The sequence below is a fragment of the Stegodyphus dumicola genome, chromosome X2, assembly GCF_044657685.1.
Source record: "Stegodyphus dumicola isolate Sdum_Otavi_A_Nest chromosome X2, ASM4465768v1".
NCBI classification, from domain to species: Eukaryota; Metazoa; Arthropoda; class Arachnida; order Araneae; family Eresidae; genus Stegodyphus; species Stegodyphus dumicola.
Genome location: NC_140781.1, coordinates 101,228,195 through 101,247,885, shown reverse-complemented (window position 1 = coordinate 101,247,885; position 19,691 = coordinate 101,228,195). Strand labels below are relative to the sequence as shown.

Genomic DNA, 19,691 nt, shown 5'->3' with positions numbered 1-19,691 from the left:
GTATTGTAAATTACTGAGTTTTGAGTGTGTCTTAAAATGTCATAAAAATGATAAAATGTTTAATAGTGAGCAGCATATGTATCCCCCCAGTAAAAGAAACATATTTTTTACACAGTATAAAAAATGTCTGTATTCTATAGCTGGCTACATATGCTGCTGAGATCATGCATGATGAACAATTTTAGCAGTGAAAGTAGGACTGTGTTATTTCTACAATCATCATAACATTTTCATTTACTTCTTATTTTGATAATTCATGTTCATCTTTGGGTTTTTACATCTCCCCCCCCCCCGATTTTTTGTGGGCATTAATTTTTTCAAATTGCATTTACATGCATGTAATCAAAATTTGTCTTGTTAAGAATATCCAATGATCCACTCCTACGTAAACCCCCCCCCCAAAAAAAAACTGAATATCTATTTTCCATAGAAATCAACTCATTATCTCTATAATATTGTTGTTTCTTCATTTTAAGTTCCCTCACTGTGGGATACTCATATAATGGACATGATGAAAGTCAAACTGCTCGCCAAAATGTCAACAGATGGTACCCTAGTAAGTGAAGAAACTTTTAGTGATAGAGGGCATAGAATGCTCATTTTCCCTGAGCGAGGTTAATCTCAGGCGGTTCGCTAGTCAGACAAATGATAGGGAGTTGCCCACTGAATGTGCAACCCATTGTATATAATGATGTTTGAAAATAAAATGTGCCTAATTGAAGTAATCGAATCTTTGTCAGTCCATCTCCATCATCACAAGAAGCAGTTAATACACGTGTTAATTTCCCATATTGTATCAATACTATATCACTGCAAACAGAAAAATCACAATACAAATTTATGTAAATTCTCTAAATGAAGTGAAATTATGAGTTATGACATACAAAAACAATTCAATTTTCCTAACAGAAAAATGTGAACCTACTGAGTTAGATAATATTTATGCACAGTGATATTAACCAATCATTTAAAAAAGTAGATAACTACCTGTTCCTTAGTAATGGCAGTAGGAAGTTTCGAAATAACAGCTTCAACTTTAGCTGCCAAACGCTTAAACTCCAACGTTTCATGTTGCTTACATATTACAAGTTTCGCACGTTTTTTGCTTTTCACCTTATTTATTTCTTTTATAGCCTGCAAAAGCACGAGAAAAAAGTTACTTTCAAAAGAAAATAAACAACCACTTACAAAGCATATGCTCGGAAGAACTTTTTAGTACAATTTCATAATCAAACTATATAGTTATTACAACATGTGATAGGAATAATACACTAAAGTAACTGAGAAAATTTTTAAACCCTCATTCAAGTACAGATAACTCAGTTCAGTGAAAATTGTAACAGAATTTCAATTCAATATTTACATTTGCATTATTTGGCATATCTTTCAAAGCTAACTGTAAAAGTTTAATTAATAATTTATATTTTCAAAGTATATCAATACATGGTGAAAATAGCCTGAATGTTTATTATCTTTCAGAAAACTCTAAACAAAAGTTCCTACAACAGATTTATTGGACAAATACCCAAAGAAATACTGTCGTCTAATAACTCCTATTTCATTTGGTAGTAGCTAAATTAATTAATTACAACCAAGCCTGAAAAGTATCTCCTTCATCAAAAGTTTCCTAAAAAAAACTAGCTCATATTATGATATAAATGGAGAACATCTCGAAAGAATGTGTTGTCAGCCAGCAAAGTGCTTCCATGATCATGGATGTCAAAGAGCAATCAAACTGAAAACAACTAATCATTATTCAGCAGCTACATCTTCAAAAGCTCTCTAAAAGCATCCTTCTTTAGAAAGCTCATTTATGTAGAAAAATAAAACATTTATTTTAAATGGGAATTTTACTTACTTAACTGTATACAATAGTCAAATTATTTGAAAAATGATAGTTTTTCTGTTTTAGTTTATAGTCAGAGAAGAGTTAATGAAATTTGCCTTCAGCCTCTCCTTTCCTGTAAACATAAACAGAATTCCAGACAGTGTAGAAAATTTAAATTAACAGAACAAGATGAGAATGTATCCTTTTCACCCAGAATATGATTTTTTTTTTTCTTTCTCCTATTTTTAAAAGTTTATTTTCATATAACTTCACACTGTGTTTCATTTTCTAGCTCTTATTTTTAAAACACCTGAAATAATTATGGGATTGGTAAAATACTGCTATCAATCTGAGTTGATTGCAGCAAAACATATCAGGGTTATTTGCCTAAAAGAACTAATGCCTTTGTTTAAGACATTTTAAAGGCACTTGTCTTATACTCGCATTATACTAAGGATAACCATGAAAACCTAATGCAGCCAACCTAGTCAAATGCCAAAAACAGAACCTAGAAATAAAACATATTGGGCAATTTTGAGCTTCTTCACATGACTATTTTATGTTTCCTTTGCATATAACTCAGCTGCAGTGCACACAACTCCATATTCGCAAGTAAGTCATGAAGAGCAGTCATACACATTAGCTTGGTTTTAAATGCAGAATTGCAGAAATTATGGCAGTATCCATTAATAGATAGCACAAAAACACATGGTAACTTTAAAAAAGAAAAATTATCTGAGAAAACAACTATCAGACTTCGAACAGTAATGGTAGTAAGGATAAATTTTGAAAAGTATATAAAGTAATGAACAATTTAGAAATAATAGAGAATTTTGAATTAATTAGATGGTTTAAGAGAAAATAATAGTAGTGAACAAGAATTTTAAAAGTTGCTTATAATCAGATAAAAATAAATTATAAACAGGAGTAAGCAATATTATTCTACATCTTCCATAAATCACAGTCACCTATTAAAAAACCAATTTGCTTCTTTTAATATCTAAAATCAGACTCATTACGGTGTTACTTTCCAATAACGTTCTTACACAAAAAGCAGCTGACAGAGGTGGACATGTCTTGCTAGCACATGAATCCCATACATCGACATTTAGCAAAATTATATTAATCAATTTTAATACAAGCATAAAATAATCTGTTTAAAATGCATTGCTGTGCAAACCAATGTTAAATTAAAAACAATTAAAATTAATGTTTAAATCATTGAAATCTTGTTTGTGACAATCCATAACACCACAAAATACTACCATTTCTCTAGACTTACAAAATAAACATTTAAAATAAACAAAATTATGCATAACATGTTGGTAAAGTTCAAGATAATATATATATGTAAAACTAACTCATAATTAACTTACCTCTTTAAGTTTCTGCCTATAAGTTGCTTCAGTTTGTTCAGCTACTCTTGAAAATCTCTGCAGCTGCGACAAGTTCATCTGTAAAAAATATACCGAATTTTTATGATTCAATACATATACATACAGACATATACATGTATAGTACTTAAAAAAACTGCAGTATCTGCAAATAAAAAGAATAAACAACTAAAAACTTGGATGTGTATATATATTGAAATGTGACATAATTAATGCTATTTACCACAATTAAATAAATTGACAGAAAATTAAGCTACAGTCATCATGTCAAAAATATCATAAAATCCAATTTTCAAAACATGAAATGTCTATATTATTAGAATAGTCAGAGGATGGATGCCAATACAACAATTAATAACTAGTTCATAATGCCCAGATTTGTGGAGAATGATCACAACAAAGACAAGTTTCTATTTGTTAAACATCAGATACATTCAATAACATGCAGAATGTCTCAATTAAATCATTGTATCATACAAATGGTTAATGAGAAACAACTACAAAAATGCAGTAGATTTTAAATGCTGTGAAGCCATTCCCCTTCTGCTTCTAAATCACCACTATCTTACATAAACCCCATGCAATATGCTGGTGCATTTAAGAATGGAACAGGTGTTGAATGTTTAACTTGCATCAACTGTTATATCATATTCAAGATGGCACACTTCTGTAGTGTGACATCTTGAATATGATATAGATAATAGTTGTAATTATGATATAGATAATAGTTGTTGATTTCTGCAGTAATAGTTGTACATGCAAGTAGAGACCGATTCGCTGAGACAATCCAACAAACGTTCTTGAATGCCATAAGAGACAAATATGGCAACTAGGTACGGGAAACTCAGAATAGAGCTCATGTCATTTAGTCATTATTAGCACTAGTTTGAGTATGTTTAGATACATTCAACAAGGGAATGCACAACCATCACAATTCGCAAGTTTGTGAGAATTTAGTTTGTAATTATCTTTTAAACAAAAAGATTTTTGTATTTGCAAGTTAGCGAGAATTTAGTTTGTGAATATCTTTTAGGTGGAAAGACTTAAGTAAGAGTAAAAACTGTTAACTTAAATTTAAGGAAAAGATTGTAAATTGTATATAGCAACTATAACTAATGATGTAAAATGAACTTTAAAATATTATATGTTAAAATGTTGTATTGAAAGTAGAAATTTTAAATGTCAGTTGAAAAAAAAAAAAAATGTAAAATAAAATTTGGTCAAAGTGCAATTGAAAAATCTTGTATACATGAGTTAATAGAAAGAAAGTACAGAATGAATGTGTTTAAAGTTAGGCTCTCCAGCCTACACTTAACAGTTTAAATCAAGCTCTCTTTTAGCACAGTAGGTATAGTTTTGTATTTATGGAGTTTTCTAAAGTCTTGAATGTTGAGTTTTAATAAATCATAGGTGATGGTTAGTAGTAGTGTGTATCCGCGGTAACACAACAACGACATGCTTTCATTCAGTACAAATATCTGGAAAGCGTAGTGGAGAAGAACAGTTTAAAACAGGTGTGAATGAAAGCTGTTTGAGAGCCAAAGAATTTCAATAAAGAGTAATTGTAAGGGAATTGGAAATGTGTGTAAAAGACATACTAATATTGTTTCCTTAAAGATAATTTGGAAGGACCAAGATGAAATGTCAAGACGAAGCAGATAGTTGTGCCAATGAAACTATAAAATTCATAAATTAATTTTCTTAGTTTTAGACTATACTTCAGGTCAACCTAAGTTGAGAACACTGGATATAGTAGAAAGTGTATGTGTCCGCCGTAGAATATAGTTCTACCATTTCGAGAAGTAATATTGTAAAATTTAAGCTGTGATATATGAATATTGTTGAACAAAGAGAACGGAAGGAAAAAATGTGCGAAACAATAGATTACGTTGCGTCCAGCTTTTTGTTTAAAAATTTGCTAAATCGTGTCAATCATTCAATGATGAGCAGAAAGACATTCCCCTTTTTTTTGGCATTACTGACGAAACTGCAAATTCCAGCAACCCCGACCTCACTCAACTCTTAACGAGAAAAGCAATTAAGGCATTCATTCACTGACCAGGGGGAGAAAAAAGCAATTGTTATGGTATTCGGCTTCAGCTTCGGCATATATGTGTATAATTTTCAACCTCATAAAGCTGGAAAACCTCATAAACCTGAGTAAACAGCACCGCTAAGATTATCGTATTGAATGTTACTGTCAATTACGGGAGGGCATTTTCCTAAGAAATACGATAACGATATTATTACTTGTTATAATCTTTGCAGGATTGAATATCTGAGTAAAAAAAAAAAAGCCCTATCCAATGCCACAAATTAAAAATACAACAGCTGTTTTCAAGGCCAAAAAAAAAAAAGGCAGACCTATAAACAGTTATAAATAACATTATAAATAAAAGCTAACAAATCTATGGAAGTGTCGCACCAGTAGCCGAGTGGTTAAATCGCTGAATCGTTTGAGCGCAAGCGGTATTCATGGTCGGTTTTGGTGGTTTTCCTATGTGTAACGTAAATACGAGCTTGTTTCCTTTAGAAAGTTTTCCACGAAATACATCTCAACCCTTAGTTGGATATCTCTTGTGTGCTTTGCTATATTCAAATCACCTAACCTAATCAATACGGATGTACTGATCAATTAAATTAACTATTAACTACTAAAGGAAGAGATGGCTTCGTGGAGAATTTATAAGGTTAAAGGACTTTTTTATACAATGCACTGAGGGACTCCTATGCAGTTCAGAGCTTACAAAAGTCATTACAAACGAACTTGCTGCATACTACAAGTGTTTCACGGCTTAAGCAACTCTATCATTAATGGGCTTGACTTACAGGTGATTCCATCTAAAGAAAGGAATAACCGATTTCTTTCATATGATATGCTTGTTCTTTTTATACCTCAAAGGAAATGTATGGTTTTTGCCTAACTTATACAGTCATACACGATAACTTATACAGTCATTCACATATAATTCGCAGATTCTCAGTGAGCTGAATCAGTCTGCTTTTTATAAATTGAGAGATGTAAGAACAATATATTTCTTTGCGCAACGCAAAAGACCAACTTTCACGCCCCGTCACACATAGACGTTTCATTCATCAAACGAAAAAAACTTTAATTTTAAAATACAAGCAAACTGTCGTTTAACATGGTAAATGTTTTAAAAGCAATAAATGTACTTCTTAAGAATTTAATTTTTTAAATAATTTTTTAGTTCTTATGAATATTTGCGCTTTGTTGTAACTAATATAAGACATTTCTAATGTTATAATTTTAAATGATTAATGGAATTAATTGGTATAAGATCATTTGATTCTTAATTTTTAAGTTTGTTTCACAATTTTAAAGCTTTAATATTTTTCTAATATCTTAAAATTTTTAATGGTCAGCTCTTTAGTTGACCGCAATCTGAAGATCTCAATTTCCAGTCTTTTTATTCATTTTATTTTTTATTTTAAATAGTAATCAGAAAGATAGGATAAAAGGTACTGTAGGAGGGTGATTTTCTGAGACTGACTGGAAATGCGTGTTTCTTAGGAGACAATTAATACAGGATATAATTTTGATAATGTCTGCTATAAAATATTGTCAGAGTTTTTAAAACAATCGCAAATTAAAATCAAATTAACATCTTTAGAAAATAAAAATTTCCCCCTCGTTCACTGTTTTGGTACCAACAAAACAAAATGCCCTCTTAAAAATTAAAAGAAAATAGCTTACTACAAGATTTTCCAAATTTATATATTTTACTTTTAACTAAGTGAGCAGTCTTGGGGAAAAAATTTGACCCAAACTGCAAGGAATACATTGTTAGCTTTTCCAGTTTCAAGTTTTAAAGATCATCAAATTAGTATTTGTCACATTTAGATAATAGTGAAATATTTCACATAAATTAAGACAATAACATACCCTACATTTTACACTATGATGAACTATCAATTTCACCTGCAGCTTCACTGCGTAAAAAGATTGTTATTTAAATACGCTGGATTTGGCAAGAAGTCGCCAAATGTGTAGCAAATTGGAGGAATTGAATCTCCGCGGGCAGTTTGCTGTGTATGGATAACTTGAAGAACAGGGTGAAAAGCTGTGAAAAGTTTGTTCTAGCCTTGTACGTGTTCTCAGGTTAGCTTGTTATGAAGTATAGCTTTAGATTATTTGTAAAGTTGGCCCTAAACAGAAAAGTTTAATGATGAAACTGGCTGAAGAATGCACAGTTTTAGAAGTTTAAAATTCAAGTTTAAGAAGTTTAGAATTTACACTCTTAAACAAGGCCATTTTGAGACCTTATTCCTTGAGTAGTTGAATTCTGGTGGGGAAAGATGTAAGGTTTATCCTAAGTTTTTAACAGTTATCTTTAATTAAAGCTATGTTCCTATCCTTCTTAATTTCAGCTTACAATTTCCTACCAGAACGTGTTTTTAGAATCACGTTTTCTACAAGTGAGGAAGTGCGGTATTTAAGTCGAAGTTCCACTGACTTCATTAGAAAGTCAGAGTTTCTGACTAGCGCACGTTCGCCTTTTGGCTCCGTCTCTCTACGCTCGGCCTTACTTCAGGCCCTTGATAGCTTCACCAGTTTATCTGATATTTAGGGGCCAACTACTTAGAAATTTCTTGATAGCTTTTAGTTAAGCTTTATTTTTTATTACTCTGAGCTCAAGCCCAAGTGGAGGCTTTGCGGTACACTCCGAAAAAAGATCCAACTGTACATTCTTATTTTGAATAATAAAGGGTAATTAACCATTCTTGAGTTTTACGTCTCTCTTCCCGAACTCAAGTAATTATTTGCTTATCTGTTCACGAGGGTCCTGCACATTTAGCTGTTAGATAAAAGAGTGGAACCCCAACAACGTAAATAAAACATGACCGATACTTACTGAAAAATTATTAATAGAAATTTATACAAATCATTAATTAACATAAATTACAATGTTTGGCAGTTGATTTTTCACAAAATATTGAAATTAAAACCAAAATTTATGGAATCTAGACAAAGATTGGAAAAATTAAGTCACCTCTTGAGGTAAAACTTTTTCTCTAATATGGTGCATGGTCATCTCGAACATATATATATATATATACCTCAGACTCATTTCACCTCAGACCCATTTCAACAACTTTACTAAAGTGTTGATCAAGGTCTTGTGGAACTGCATGCCACGCTTTTAAAAGTGCACTTTTCAGGTCCTGAAGGCTCCACGCAGAAATTTGGTGCCGTTAGCCATCCCACATGTGCTCAATTGGGTTTAAGTACGGTTAGTAAGGTGGCCAATCTATTCAAGTGATAGCTCCTGTTTGCAAGTATTCTGAAAAACCACATATGCTCGATGAAGCCAAACACTGTCATCCTTTAGCAACAACTCTCGACTACCAGCACCTCTACACAATCTAACTGGGGTTTGACTACCTCGCCCACACATCTCTGAGCAGTTACAGAACCTCCTTGAAAGACATGCAGGTTGGTGTGGCCATTTGTCACAATTCCTCCCGAAAACAATAAACCATGGTCACTGAAATTGGATATTTCACGGACAAGGGAAAGCAAGTTGCATGTTGCTTCCTCTCTCTTGATCAAACACATCTAGAACCACTGTTCAGACTATATCTGAACTTTAATTGACATAAATAATTACAGCACTGGACATTGGTTGAAACAATAACTTAGCGAGCACAATTTTTCTCATTATCCTTTAACTTTGAGGGCCAGTGTATACTGATAAACAGAACACATAGAAATAAATTACAAGAAATTACATATACTGAAAAAGCTAGGACCAATCAGAAAGAAATATACCAAAAACAGTGCAATTCTTTTTATTTCTACATAATAAAATCTAAAGGTTGATAAGACGAAACAAAACTTAAGAAAGGGAAAATTTACAGTTTGTTTTCCATTATACTGTAAAACTTTATATATTACAGTCAAAAGGCTTTAATCCAGATGTCCATAATCCGGAATGATCTACAATCCGGACTTCAAAGGTACAAACTTTCTGCGCATGCGCAAAATACGTTTACGAATGCGCGTTTAATGTATAACGGATGGTATAAGCTAAGCTAAAATGATCTAATTTAGTTAATGTTGCAGATTGTGTTGTTCCTTAATCTTCGAATTGGATCCGGCTTATTATTTTTTGCAAACTGTTAGAGCAATTTTACAAAAGTAAGCTTGAACTTTCGATTATGTCAAATAGAATTTCAGATATATATTTACTAATATGTAAAGGATCTACAAAGCAAAAGTATGTTTCGAAGTCCATTAACCAAAAAGTGGAATTTCTGCAAAAAATGGATAAAGGCATATCTTTTGTTTATCTAACCATTCCGAAATCTGTTTATCAATTTCACGCTGATCTGCGGCCGGAGGGGAGGGGGAACACCGCGGCGCGCAATGAATTGGAAGTTGATCTGTCAGCACTATCCTTATCTTCAGGGCAGATGTTTTTATTTTATTTGACTTATAATTCCTTACTAAATGTAGTATTTCATCTTGATGTACTCCGTCTTTGATATGATTTAAATCAAATTCCTCGTCATTATAATTCGCTTCTGATAGTGAAGAAAGTGACACAGAGGTTATTGAAAACGAAAAAATTTTGATTGACAAATTAGTCGATATTCTCGACACAGCAATTATAGGACTTGAACAGTGGAACTTTGTAACTGAACAAGAAATTATGTCTGTTTATAGAATTAAAGAGAAAGTATTACAGTCAAAAGTCGTTAATCTGGACTCATCGGGACTTCGGCGATTCCGGATTATCGATTTTTCCGGATTATAGATCATCAGTTTAAATCTCGTAAGATGGCATGCAGAAATTCTAAAATTAAAAATACGAAACCATAATTTATGAAATAAAGAACAATTATGATCTAAAGGGTATCAAAATTTACAAAAAAAAAAAAAAAAAAAAGCGCTTAATATTTATTTGTTTACTTTATTAAACATTTCTTTCAATGTAAGTTGCTTCATTTTATGTGATAATACTCTCTCTTTAATTCTATAAACAGACATAATTTCTTGTTCAGTTACAAAGTTCCACTGTTCAAGTCCCGTTAATTGCTGTGCCGAGAATACCGACTAACTTATCAATCGAAAATTTTTCGTTTTCATAAGTTCGTTTTCGTTTATAAGAGTTAAACACAGTTTTCACTAACCTCTCTGTCACATTCTTCATGTCTTTATCCATTTTTTGCAGCAATTCCACTTTTTGTTTGATGAACATCGAAACATACTTTCGTTTTGTACGATCCTTTGGGAGCTCCAGAATCGAAAATTCTATTTGACATAATCGAAAGTTCAAATTTACTTTATAGTATTGCTCTTACAGTCTGCAAAAAATAATAAGCCGGATCCAATTCGAAAATTAAGGAACAACGCAATCATCAACATTAACCCTTTGCGGCATGGTGGGTCAATATATGTCCCACCTAATTAATATTTATTTTCTCAGTTAGCAATTTCCGTTAGAAATTTTCTAATCTTTTAAAAATAATCTATTTTAGTTATTATTTTTCTCAGTAGATGTTACTACTATACCAGGGCTTAAGTTTATAATCAAAAAATATTCAAAGTAGGATCACAAGAGTGATATCCCTGTATCTCGCATTTTTTAAAAATTTTGGTATACAATTTATGATATGTATGATACTTTTTAATATTCAAAAGTACTTTATTTTCAAAAATCTTAATTGTATTCAATATTTTATAACATTAATTTTGCAGTTGAAATAAGTGGGTTAAAATTTGTCTCACCACACACTTGAATTTCCGCTCAATAGATGGCAGCACTCACGATTATTTTTTCTTTTCTTTTTTGCATCTACTTTTTTCGTGATTGCGCGCGCTTTTACATCCATTGTATGCTCTGATGTGCTAAAATGTCTAGAAAAAAATTAACAACTCAGGAAGCTTTGGATCTTTTTGCTGAATTGCCATCCGATTGCGACTCAAATGCTTCAGATGTCAGTTCTGATTCAGATGAAATTGAAATCCAGGAGAGAATAACTGAGGTTGAAGTTATTGCTGAAGAAGAAAGGGAAGTAGTTATAATTTGTTTCACTTTTTAAAGACACAGACCCATCTATGCATGTGGCACTGTAAATATGGATCGGAAGTATCTACCCAAAAATTTAAAAGACAAATTTATGTCAAGAGAATATAGACTTTTCAGTTAGCGATGATTCAATTTTTTGCATAAAATGGAAGGATAAAAGATCCGTTTCTATCCTGTCTTGCTTGGAAAAGGCAACTGAAATGAAAGAAATTAATAGAAAGGAACGAGATGGAAAGACAAAAAAAAAAAAGTACTGTGCCCAAACAGCATTATTTCATACAATAAGAATATGGGATATGTCGACTGATTGATCAACTGAAAGGACTATATGAAGTAGACCACAAAAGCAAGAAATGGTGGCACATGATTTTTTTTTTTTTTTTACTTTTCAGATGCGAGTATAGTAAACACATTTATTCAAGTTTGTTCGCGAACCTGATCATGATGTAAAAACAATGAAAGATTTTCTTCTCTCAGTTACAGAAGGTCTAATGGCACTTGCAGGCAAGAAAGAGCTGAAAAGAAATCTGAAATCCCCAGTTCAAATAAAAACTAAAAACCCGTTCGTACAACCAGAAAAGACACTAAAAAATGTAAGTAAAATGCCAAAGAGAACGAGCAGGAGAAGATGTGCATATTGCAGCATATCGAAAGAAGAACGACGAACATTTTGGATGTGTGAAACATGTGAAGTGCCTCTATGCTTACAAAAGAATGAAACAACATGTTTTTCAAAGTTTCATGAAAAATGACTTTTTTTCAATTTTAGTCATATATAAATGTTTTTGAATCAAGTGCCAATTTTAATATTTTATTTAGTATCATATGTACGAGTATCAAATTTTAAGCTTAAAATAATATTCAAGAAAATATTTTCTTTTGTTCCTAAAATTTAAAAATATTAAATATATACTATATGCAAAATGTGCATATGCAAAATTTTACAAGTCATGCATATATGCAATAAGTACAAAATGCATTTTAGTGTGTTTATTATGAATATTTTAGAATGCACGCTTTATTTTGTTTATTCATTCCACATATAATTTTTTTTTCCTGCTATACACCAATATGCTATAAGACATGTGCTGGTTGCATGGTGGGACAAACGGTATCCCACCTTCCACCGTAAAAAATAAAAGTGCAGAATTTTTTTCAAGCCTTAAAGGCACTTAAGTAAGTCCATCTGACTTATTCTAAGGCATTTTTTTAAAGATTAAAATATATTTTAAATATGCGTGTCGCAAAGGGTTAACTGAAATCGATAATTAGATAATTTTAGCTTATACCGTCCGTTATACATAAAACGCGCACGCGAAAACGTATTCTGCGCTTGCACACACTCATATGCGCAGTCCTAAAAGGTCTTACGCGCACGTGTAAACGCCTATGCGCATGTGTCAACGCGGCGCATGCGCAGAAAGTTTATAGCTTTGAGGTCCGGATTATAGATCATTCCGAATTAACGACTTTTGACTGTATTACATAAAAAACTTACATTGAAAGAAATGTTTAATAAAGTAAACAAATAAATAGTAAGCTTTTTTTTTTTTTGGTAAATTTTGATACCCTTTAGATCATAATTGTTCTTTATTTCATAAATTACGGTGTCATATTTTTAATTTTATAATTTCTGCATGCCATCTTACCATATTTAAACTGATGATCTATAATCCAGAAAAATCAATAATCCGGAATCGCCGAAGTCCCGACGAGTCTTTTATGGATTAACAACTTTTGACTGTAGTAATAAAATGCTGAATCTGCCATAAAATACTCTAAAACATGTTAAGAATAGTCACTACCTAACTACACTAGCACTGGATTCGGAAATGTATCTGTGTCGGCTGAAAAATCAAACATACGATGATCTGGAATTAGTTAAAAAGGTATTATTTATTTTACATATTTATATAATTTGTTTTTAAAAATGTATAATTTTTAAACAATTAAAAGTTTAATATATATTAGAGATAAGTAGATATATTTATTAATAATAATGTAATATTATAATACATTAATACAATTAATTACTATGTATACATTTTTCTTGCCTTAGATGAAGGAAATTTATCAATTACTTCATCAAAGTCAATCATTTCAAATTTTTCTCTTTCCACATTTAAAAATGCTAGATGACTTAGGGTATCTTGTCCCACCGTTGAATAGTAAAAATTTATTTTAATTTGCTGAACGAACGTACATAGCTAGCCATTTGATAATGAAATAGTAAGGAGTATTTGAAGTGCGATTCTTAGGTTTGGAAAAACATTTTCTCCATAGATCTGTAATGGAGTTTTAGGTTCAATTTCTTTTCTACCGCAGAGTAATATCTTGCAATCACAATCACTGCACAAAACAATTAGGGGATATTGTGAGTTTGGTATGAAATAGCCATATAATCGACAACCATTTTAACAAAGAGAAATAGAAGAGATTATAAAGGAAAATTATAACCATTACAAAATATGCAAATTTAGTCTGTTACGTCGAAAACTATGCGTATTAGATAAGGAGGAATGAGCGACCTGCTGCATTCCTTTGTAGTAGGAGATTAAAAACAATTGACACGCGCTGAATGTGTGGTCTAGTGTTAATGCTTCAACAGTGTGGTGTTGAACTCCAAAGAAAACTCTAATGATGGAACACCGCATGAAAATTTTATTGAATGCCCAAAAAAATGGCTACATACAATCATCAAGAGAAAAACCTACCTTTTTTTTTAAAAAAAATCAAATTCTATACATCTATCGTGCAAGAGCCATACGTGGCTCTTGAGCCTGCGTTTTTAACATTGCCAGCAATTTAATATTATTTTAATAACAATTATTTTAACAACTTAATATTATTTTAATAACAATTAAATAATTACATTTAGTCCCCTGATTTCATCACGGATATTGCATTCTGAATTTGCAATTTGAAATCACAAATGCTTTGTAGCAGTGAATATACAATGTCTGTTGAATCGGTCGTTTACAGGAGAGTCAAACGAAATCCATTGTAGCGAAAGTATTAGCAGTTTCCAAAAATGTCATTTCCAAAATATGGAATCGTTTTTGGAAGCTGGATATGTTTGAGAAATTCGGAACAAGATTGTGTTATCATTTTAAAATAAAAAGCGGGCGCTATATGAGCATTTTGTTTAAAAAAAACTAAAAATATATCTCTATTTTAGAGAAATAAAGTGGTCAGAAAGAACGTTTCGTATGCGGAGATGTTTCGTTGATGTACTGCAAACATTTTATTGCACATTTTATCAGACAAACCAAGAAAATAAATAATTAATTATATTACAATAATTATTAATTTGAAATATATTTTCCAGAAATCGATCAAAATAAAAACTGAAATTTTCCGGAAAATTTTGTTTGGAGACCATTTGGCACCCCTCTGGGAACGGCGCCCAGGGCATCATACATCCCCTTGCCCCCTCCTCGCTATGCCACTGAGATGAGGTATGAGTAACGTCATCTGGCAGGACATAAGCAGGTTTTACGTAATCAATTGAAACCGTAGTACGTTTGCCATTTACATCAATAACAAAAGTCTTATCATTTCTGTCGACTAAATGAGGTCCAGTATAGAGTGGTGTCAATGGAGGATTAACTTTATCAGATCTTAAAAATATATAAGAACAAGTTTTTAATGAGGGTTTGATGAAAATTTTGGGACTACCATGTAAGGCAGTAGAAATAGGATTTAAAGATCTCATTATTTGAATCAAACTGTTTACATATGTAGAATTTAAGGTCTGGTTTATGGCACCACTGATTACTAGATCGGAAGGTAATCTTAATGTTGTGCCATAAACAAGTTGAGCAGAAGTTGCTTTGACATCATCCTTAACACGTTGACAGCCGTGGGAGCCAAAGGTGACCGGCGATGCGACCAATAGTAAAATACATAATTAGAGTAAATCTCGATACTGATAAATTTTTAAATAGTACCATTGTTGCTATAATGGTTTGAAGAACAATAAATCATAAAATTTTAAATTATAAATCACAATAATGGTATATTGGCTTGGGGGTCACTGGTAATCCACCACCATAAAAAATGCATTAAGCATGATTATATAGCTCACATTATCTTCTGTAGATAATTTTTCAACATAATATACATCGCATAATAAAAATTTCAAGTTGGCATCATGGGCAAACCACGTAAAATGCGCATGGCAGTCGACATGTTAATAGCTAAGCGTATGCCTAAGAGGACAAGTGTAAGAGTTTCATTTCAATGTGCTGTATTATGTACTTTAACCTTTTAAAACCTGCCGAAATTCTCATAATATAGCCTTCAAACCAGCGCGATCCAAAACACTTTTGTCCCCTCTTTGACATTCTCCTAATGAGAAAAGTCGTTACTCCCCTCCATGGATGCAGTAAAATTTACGTTTTTCAGACGCTGTTCCATAGTAGATGGGTTGCTAGATTTGCAATTTTTCGGATGATTATTTTGCTTTCATTTAAATGAAGTTTTAAATAAAATTTAGAACTATTTATTTAGAACAAAATGTATGCAATGTTTATATTTCATTTACTATTTCTGATCAATCTCGGCAATAATTTGTGAATTTTATATCTTTGTTTTCACACTTCATTTATATTCGCATATTTTTGTATTAGAAATTAGAAAACGAGAACAAAATTTTACAAAATATAATAAATACGAACTAGCTTTGTAAGTCTGCAGGTTGAAATGTGATTTTTAATAATATTTTCATTAACAAAATAATGGTAATAACTAATTTAATGAAATAATAATAATAAATTCATTAATAATATTTATTACTATTAGATGATTAGAATGAGATTCAATACAATTACATTTTGAGATGAACTTACAGCAATAATAAATAAAGTTTTACATAACAATAACAGAGCTTTAAATCTGTTTTTTTTTTTTTTTTTTTTTTTTTTTTTTTTTTTTTTTTTTGATAATTTTGTTATTATAATATAAAAAAAATCAGAGATACATTGGTTGCGTTTCATCATTTAACTTTAACAAATATTACATTGGACTATCAGGCAAAGGAAGTATATCTTTATCGAGAATTTTTCTTTGTAAAATTGGCTTTTGTGTCATCAAAAGTATTTTTCAGAACAGTTTTAAATGTTTATGAAGAATTATATGTAAATTTCCTTTCATATGCAGAAATTTCGTCTAAAACCATCATTATATCCAAAGGTTGAAGTCTATTTCATTTTCAGCGAATATTCTATCTGCACATAATATATTTTCTAATTTATTTTAGAAAGAGTAATTTTTCACATTTTCAAAAGATTAAGGGCATACTGGGTGTTGACACTTACAATGTAGTAAATTTGTTTTTCATATTTCTTCCAGTAATTAAAATGATTACCCTGGAATATTTTCAAAGCAAAATTAAGAAAACTGTTTATGCCAAATTTTGCATAAAGTATTTTTTCATGTATTTTTTATTTAAAGTGTGAAATTTTCTCTTTGAAAAAATAAAAAAATCATGAATGGAGCAAAATTAATTCATGAGAAATAACTTTGAAATTCAATAATTCCATCGTAATATGAAATAGTGGAGAAAAGTGCAATACAATTTATTTATTCACAAATAATCCCCTCATATGCCTAATTTATGTACTGTCGATTGAGAAATATAGGTCAGTAAATTAAACAAGTTAGTTCAATACTTTTTCTTTATCAATTTTTTATGGGCCCTTCAGTAGAGCGGTAAAGGCAGCTGAACACTTGTAGCTCGCTCGGGTTTGAATCCCGGCTAAAGGGTTGGATTCATGGTTTTTGTGTAACGTAAATACAGGCCAGCTACCCTTAGAAAGTCCTCCGCGAAGGCATAACTCCCCTTATACAGGTAATTGTTGTGTGCTTGGATGCAATTCAGTAAGCGAACAAAATTAATCCAATCAAACCCGGAGAATGTGTTGATTACATGTGGAGTTTTCCATCAGGAACATAAATGTGAGCAATTTTCTCTTAAAAAGGTTTACATGAAAGCATCCATCCCCTTAAGCATATAGTGTTCGCGTGCTTTTCCGTAATACAATTCTAATACATTTAAAAGTAAGTTGACATAAATCTTATTACAGACAAAATAACATTCCTTTTTTAAAGATAATTTTTTTATTAACTTGTCTGACTTCCCCTTATCTCTTGAGGAGATTAAGAATTTCAACAAATAAAACTGGCCAAAATTTTATGCAAAGTAACTGATGTTTTGATTCAATTTAGAAGTTATGTGAGCTTTAATGATATTTAAATACTTTTTGGCAGATGTCATCTTAAAAGAGGGTCTAAAGATAAATTGGTTTTATTTAATTTACAATGAATGAAAATCATTCAAAGCAATCATTGAAATCGATCATTGAATGAATGAAAATCACAAAAACTATTATGCATGCAATTGTCTCTTATTAATCTCCTGATAAATCAGACAAAATTGCCTGCATAATAGAAGCACTTTGAAAGAGTTCACAGTTCTTAAGGGTTTTATGAACTCCAATAAAAAGGAAGCAAACAATAAAAGTGGTTTTACCTATTTTATAGAAGGGCATTAAATATAAAATATTAATCTAATCTTATTTGCTATGATTAAAAAGCTTTAAATCTGGTAAGCTTATACAGCAAGCAAAATCGCTGACGTTTTAATCATAGCAAAAGTTAGTACTAAAAAATTTAGCACTAAAATTATGAGACAGTGCTCTAATGTTTGAGAAAGAGATGGCTTGTATTTAAATTTTCAAGTATATTGGCACGAGACGAAACCTGCGGTTTTTGCCAAAATGTAGCCAAACTCATTAAGAAGACCCATACACAGCACACTTAGTTGCTATGATGCTGCCGTTACTTCTCAATGTTGCATTTTCTTCACATTTACATTTATGACCACGGTACAACGTCACAGAAATGTCACTTTGTTATATGAATGTCGTACGGATGTCGCATACACGTCGCAGCAAACGTTTAATGTGACGACAAGAAATTCGCAGTCTTCCCCACCCTGACCTATCTTGACCTTGTTCACATATAATTCTTCTTTAATGGGACATATTCTTGCGCGTTGACCTTCCTCTTCCCCGATTCATTGCTATGTGATTCACCTTTCTAAATAAATGATTCTTTTATGCTAATAGCTTGCAATTTTAGTTATTTCTTTTTTATTAAAAATATTAACAGTTTTTAGCGTGTTTTTATTGATGTGGTACTTTGAAATCATTGAATTATATTCTGTGGTGAATGGATTCACATTCTACATTATCTCTAGTGTGTCTAGAGATTGACGAAAGAGTTTGTTGTCTGCATAGCGTTTGTTTGTCTTAAGGATTTTCCCGACCATTTTTTTAGTTCTGTTCACCGAACACATCGTCTGTGCTACAATTTCAGGTAAGCACTGTTTATTGTACATTGAAGTGAATGATATCAGTAATAATTAATATGTAATAATAAAAGTGTAATTTGAATGCTATGAACAAAAAAAAAAAATACCGGCAGTAGATTAACTTTTATTTGTATTACAAAAAATGTGGAAGCAAAGGCCATTATCAAAAGTCATCTTATTTTTGTCTCACTGCTAAAAAATTTTAATTTACGGAGTCAGGTTTATTTGGTAGATATAATTCACTTTGTTGTTGGTTTTTAATGTTAAAAGATAATGTGAAAAAAGAATTCATTTTATGCATTTTACTGTAGTACTTTCATCGTATTCAGCTATTTTTCGAAATTATTCACAAAATAATTACTTACTTCCATGCGTGGTACTTAGCGTTACATTATAGATGTTGCAATACTTCCCTAACCACATTTTAATTATACAGAACATGTTTTTTTAATTATTATAACTTTACAAATGGTATCTTATTTTAAAACACTGAACTTTTCTACATGTTTCCTATATGTAAATTTCTGAGATTAGTCTTAAAATTTATTATATCATATCTTTTCTTTTCTTTTTCACTTGTACGTATAATATATTTATGTTGTTAAAGTAACACAATTTCCTTATTAAGAGATTTAGTTAGAGAAAAATATTTCCTAGTTTAGGTCAAATTATTTGAATACGGTAAAACATAGGAGGGCTGGCTATTTCAGAAAAGGAATGCCTTTGTGGAGGAAACTAACTCGTATTCACTTTATATATTAAGAAAACATGAAAACCTGTGCAAAAGTATTTGTTGAGAGATTAAGAAAATATATTTATGGTATTAATTTTTTAAATAGACACATAAATTATTTAAATGACAAAAGTATAAAAATAAGGAAATTACATTTCATCGTTACTTATATGAAGAAAGTTAAAATTTTACTTGTGACAAAAGAATATAAATTAATAGTAATTTGTCTCTAAAAGTACAAGTTACTTCATGTTATAAAGAAACTGAATTTCAAATTGTATTTTAAGAAAATTTAACCTATTGC

At 31.1% G+C, this 19,691-nt stretch overlaps 1 protein-coding gene across 1 annotated transcript in view; it reads right to left on the bottom strand.

The window, feature by feature from the left end:
• Positions 1-19,691, bottom strand: part of LOC118188039 (charged multivesicular body protein 1a-like) — a 73,467-nt gene that overhangs the window by 18,935 nt on the left and 34,841 nt on the right. Inside the window, exons 3-4 of the mRNA XM_085808842.1 lie at positions 3,205-3,282; positions 988-1,134 (exon numbers count right to left, since the gene is read on the bottom strand). Of these exons, the coding sequence (XP_085664968.1) occupies positions 988-1,134; positions 3,205-3,282 (225 nt within the window). The remainder of the gene's footprint in view (positions 1-987; positions 1,135-3,204; positions 3,283-19,691) is intronic.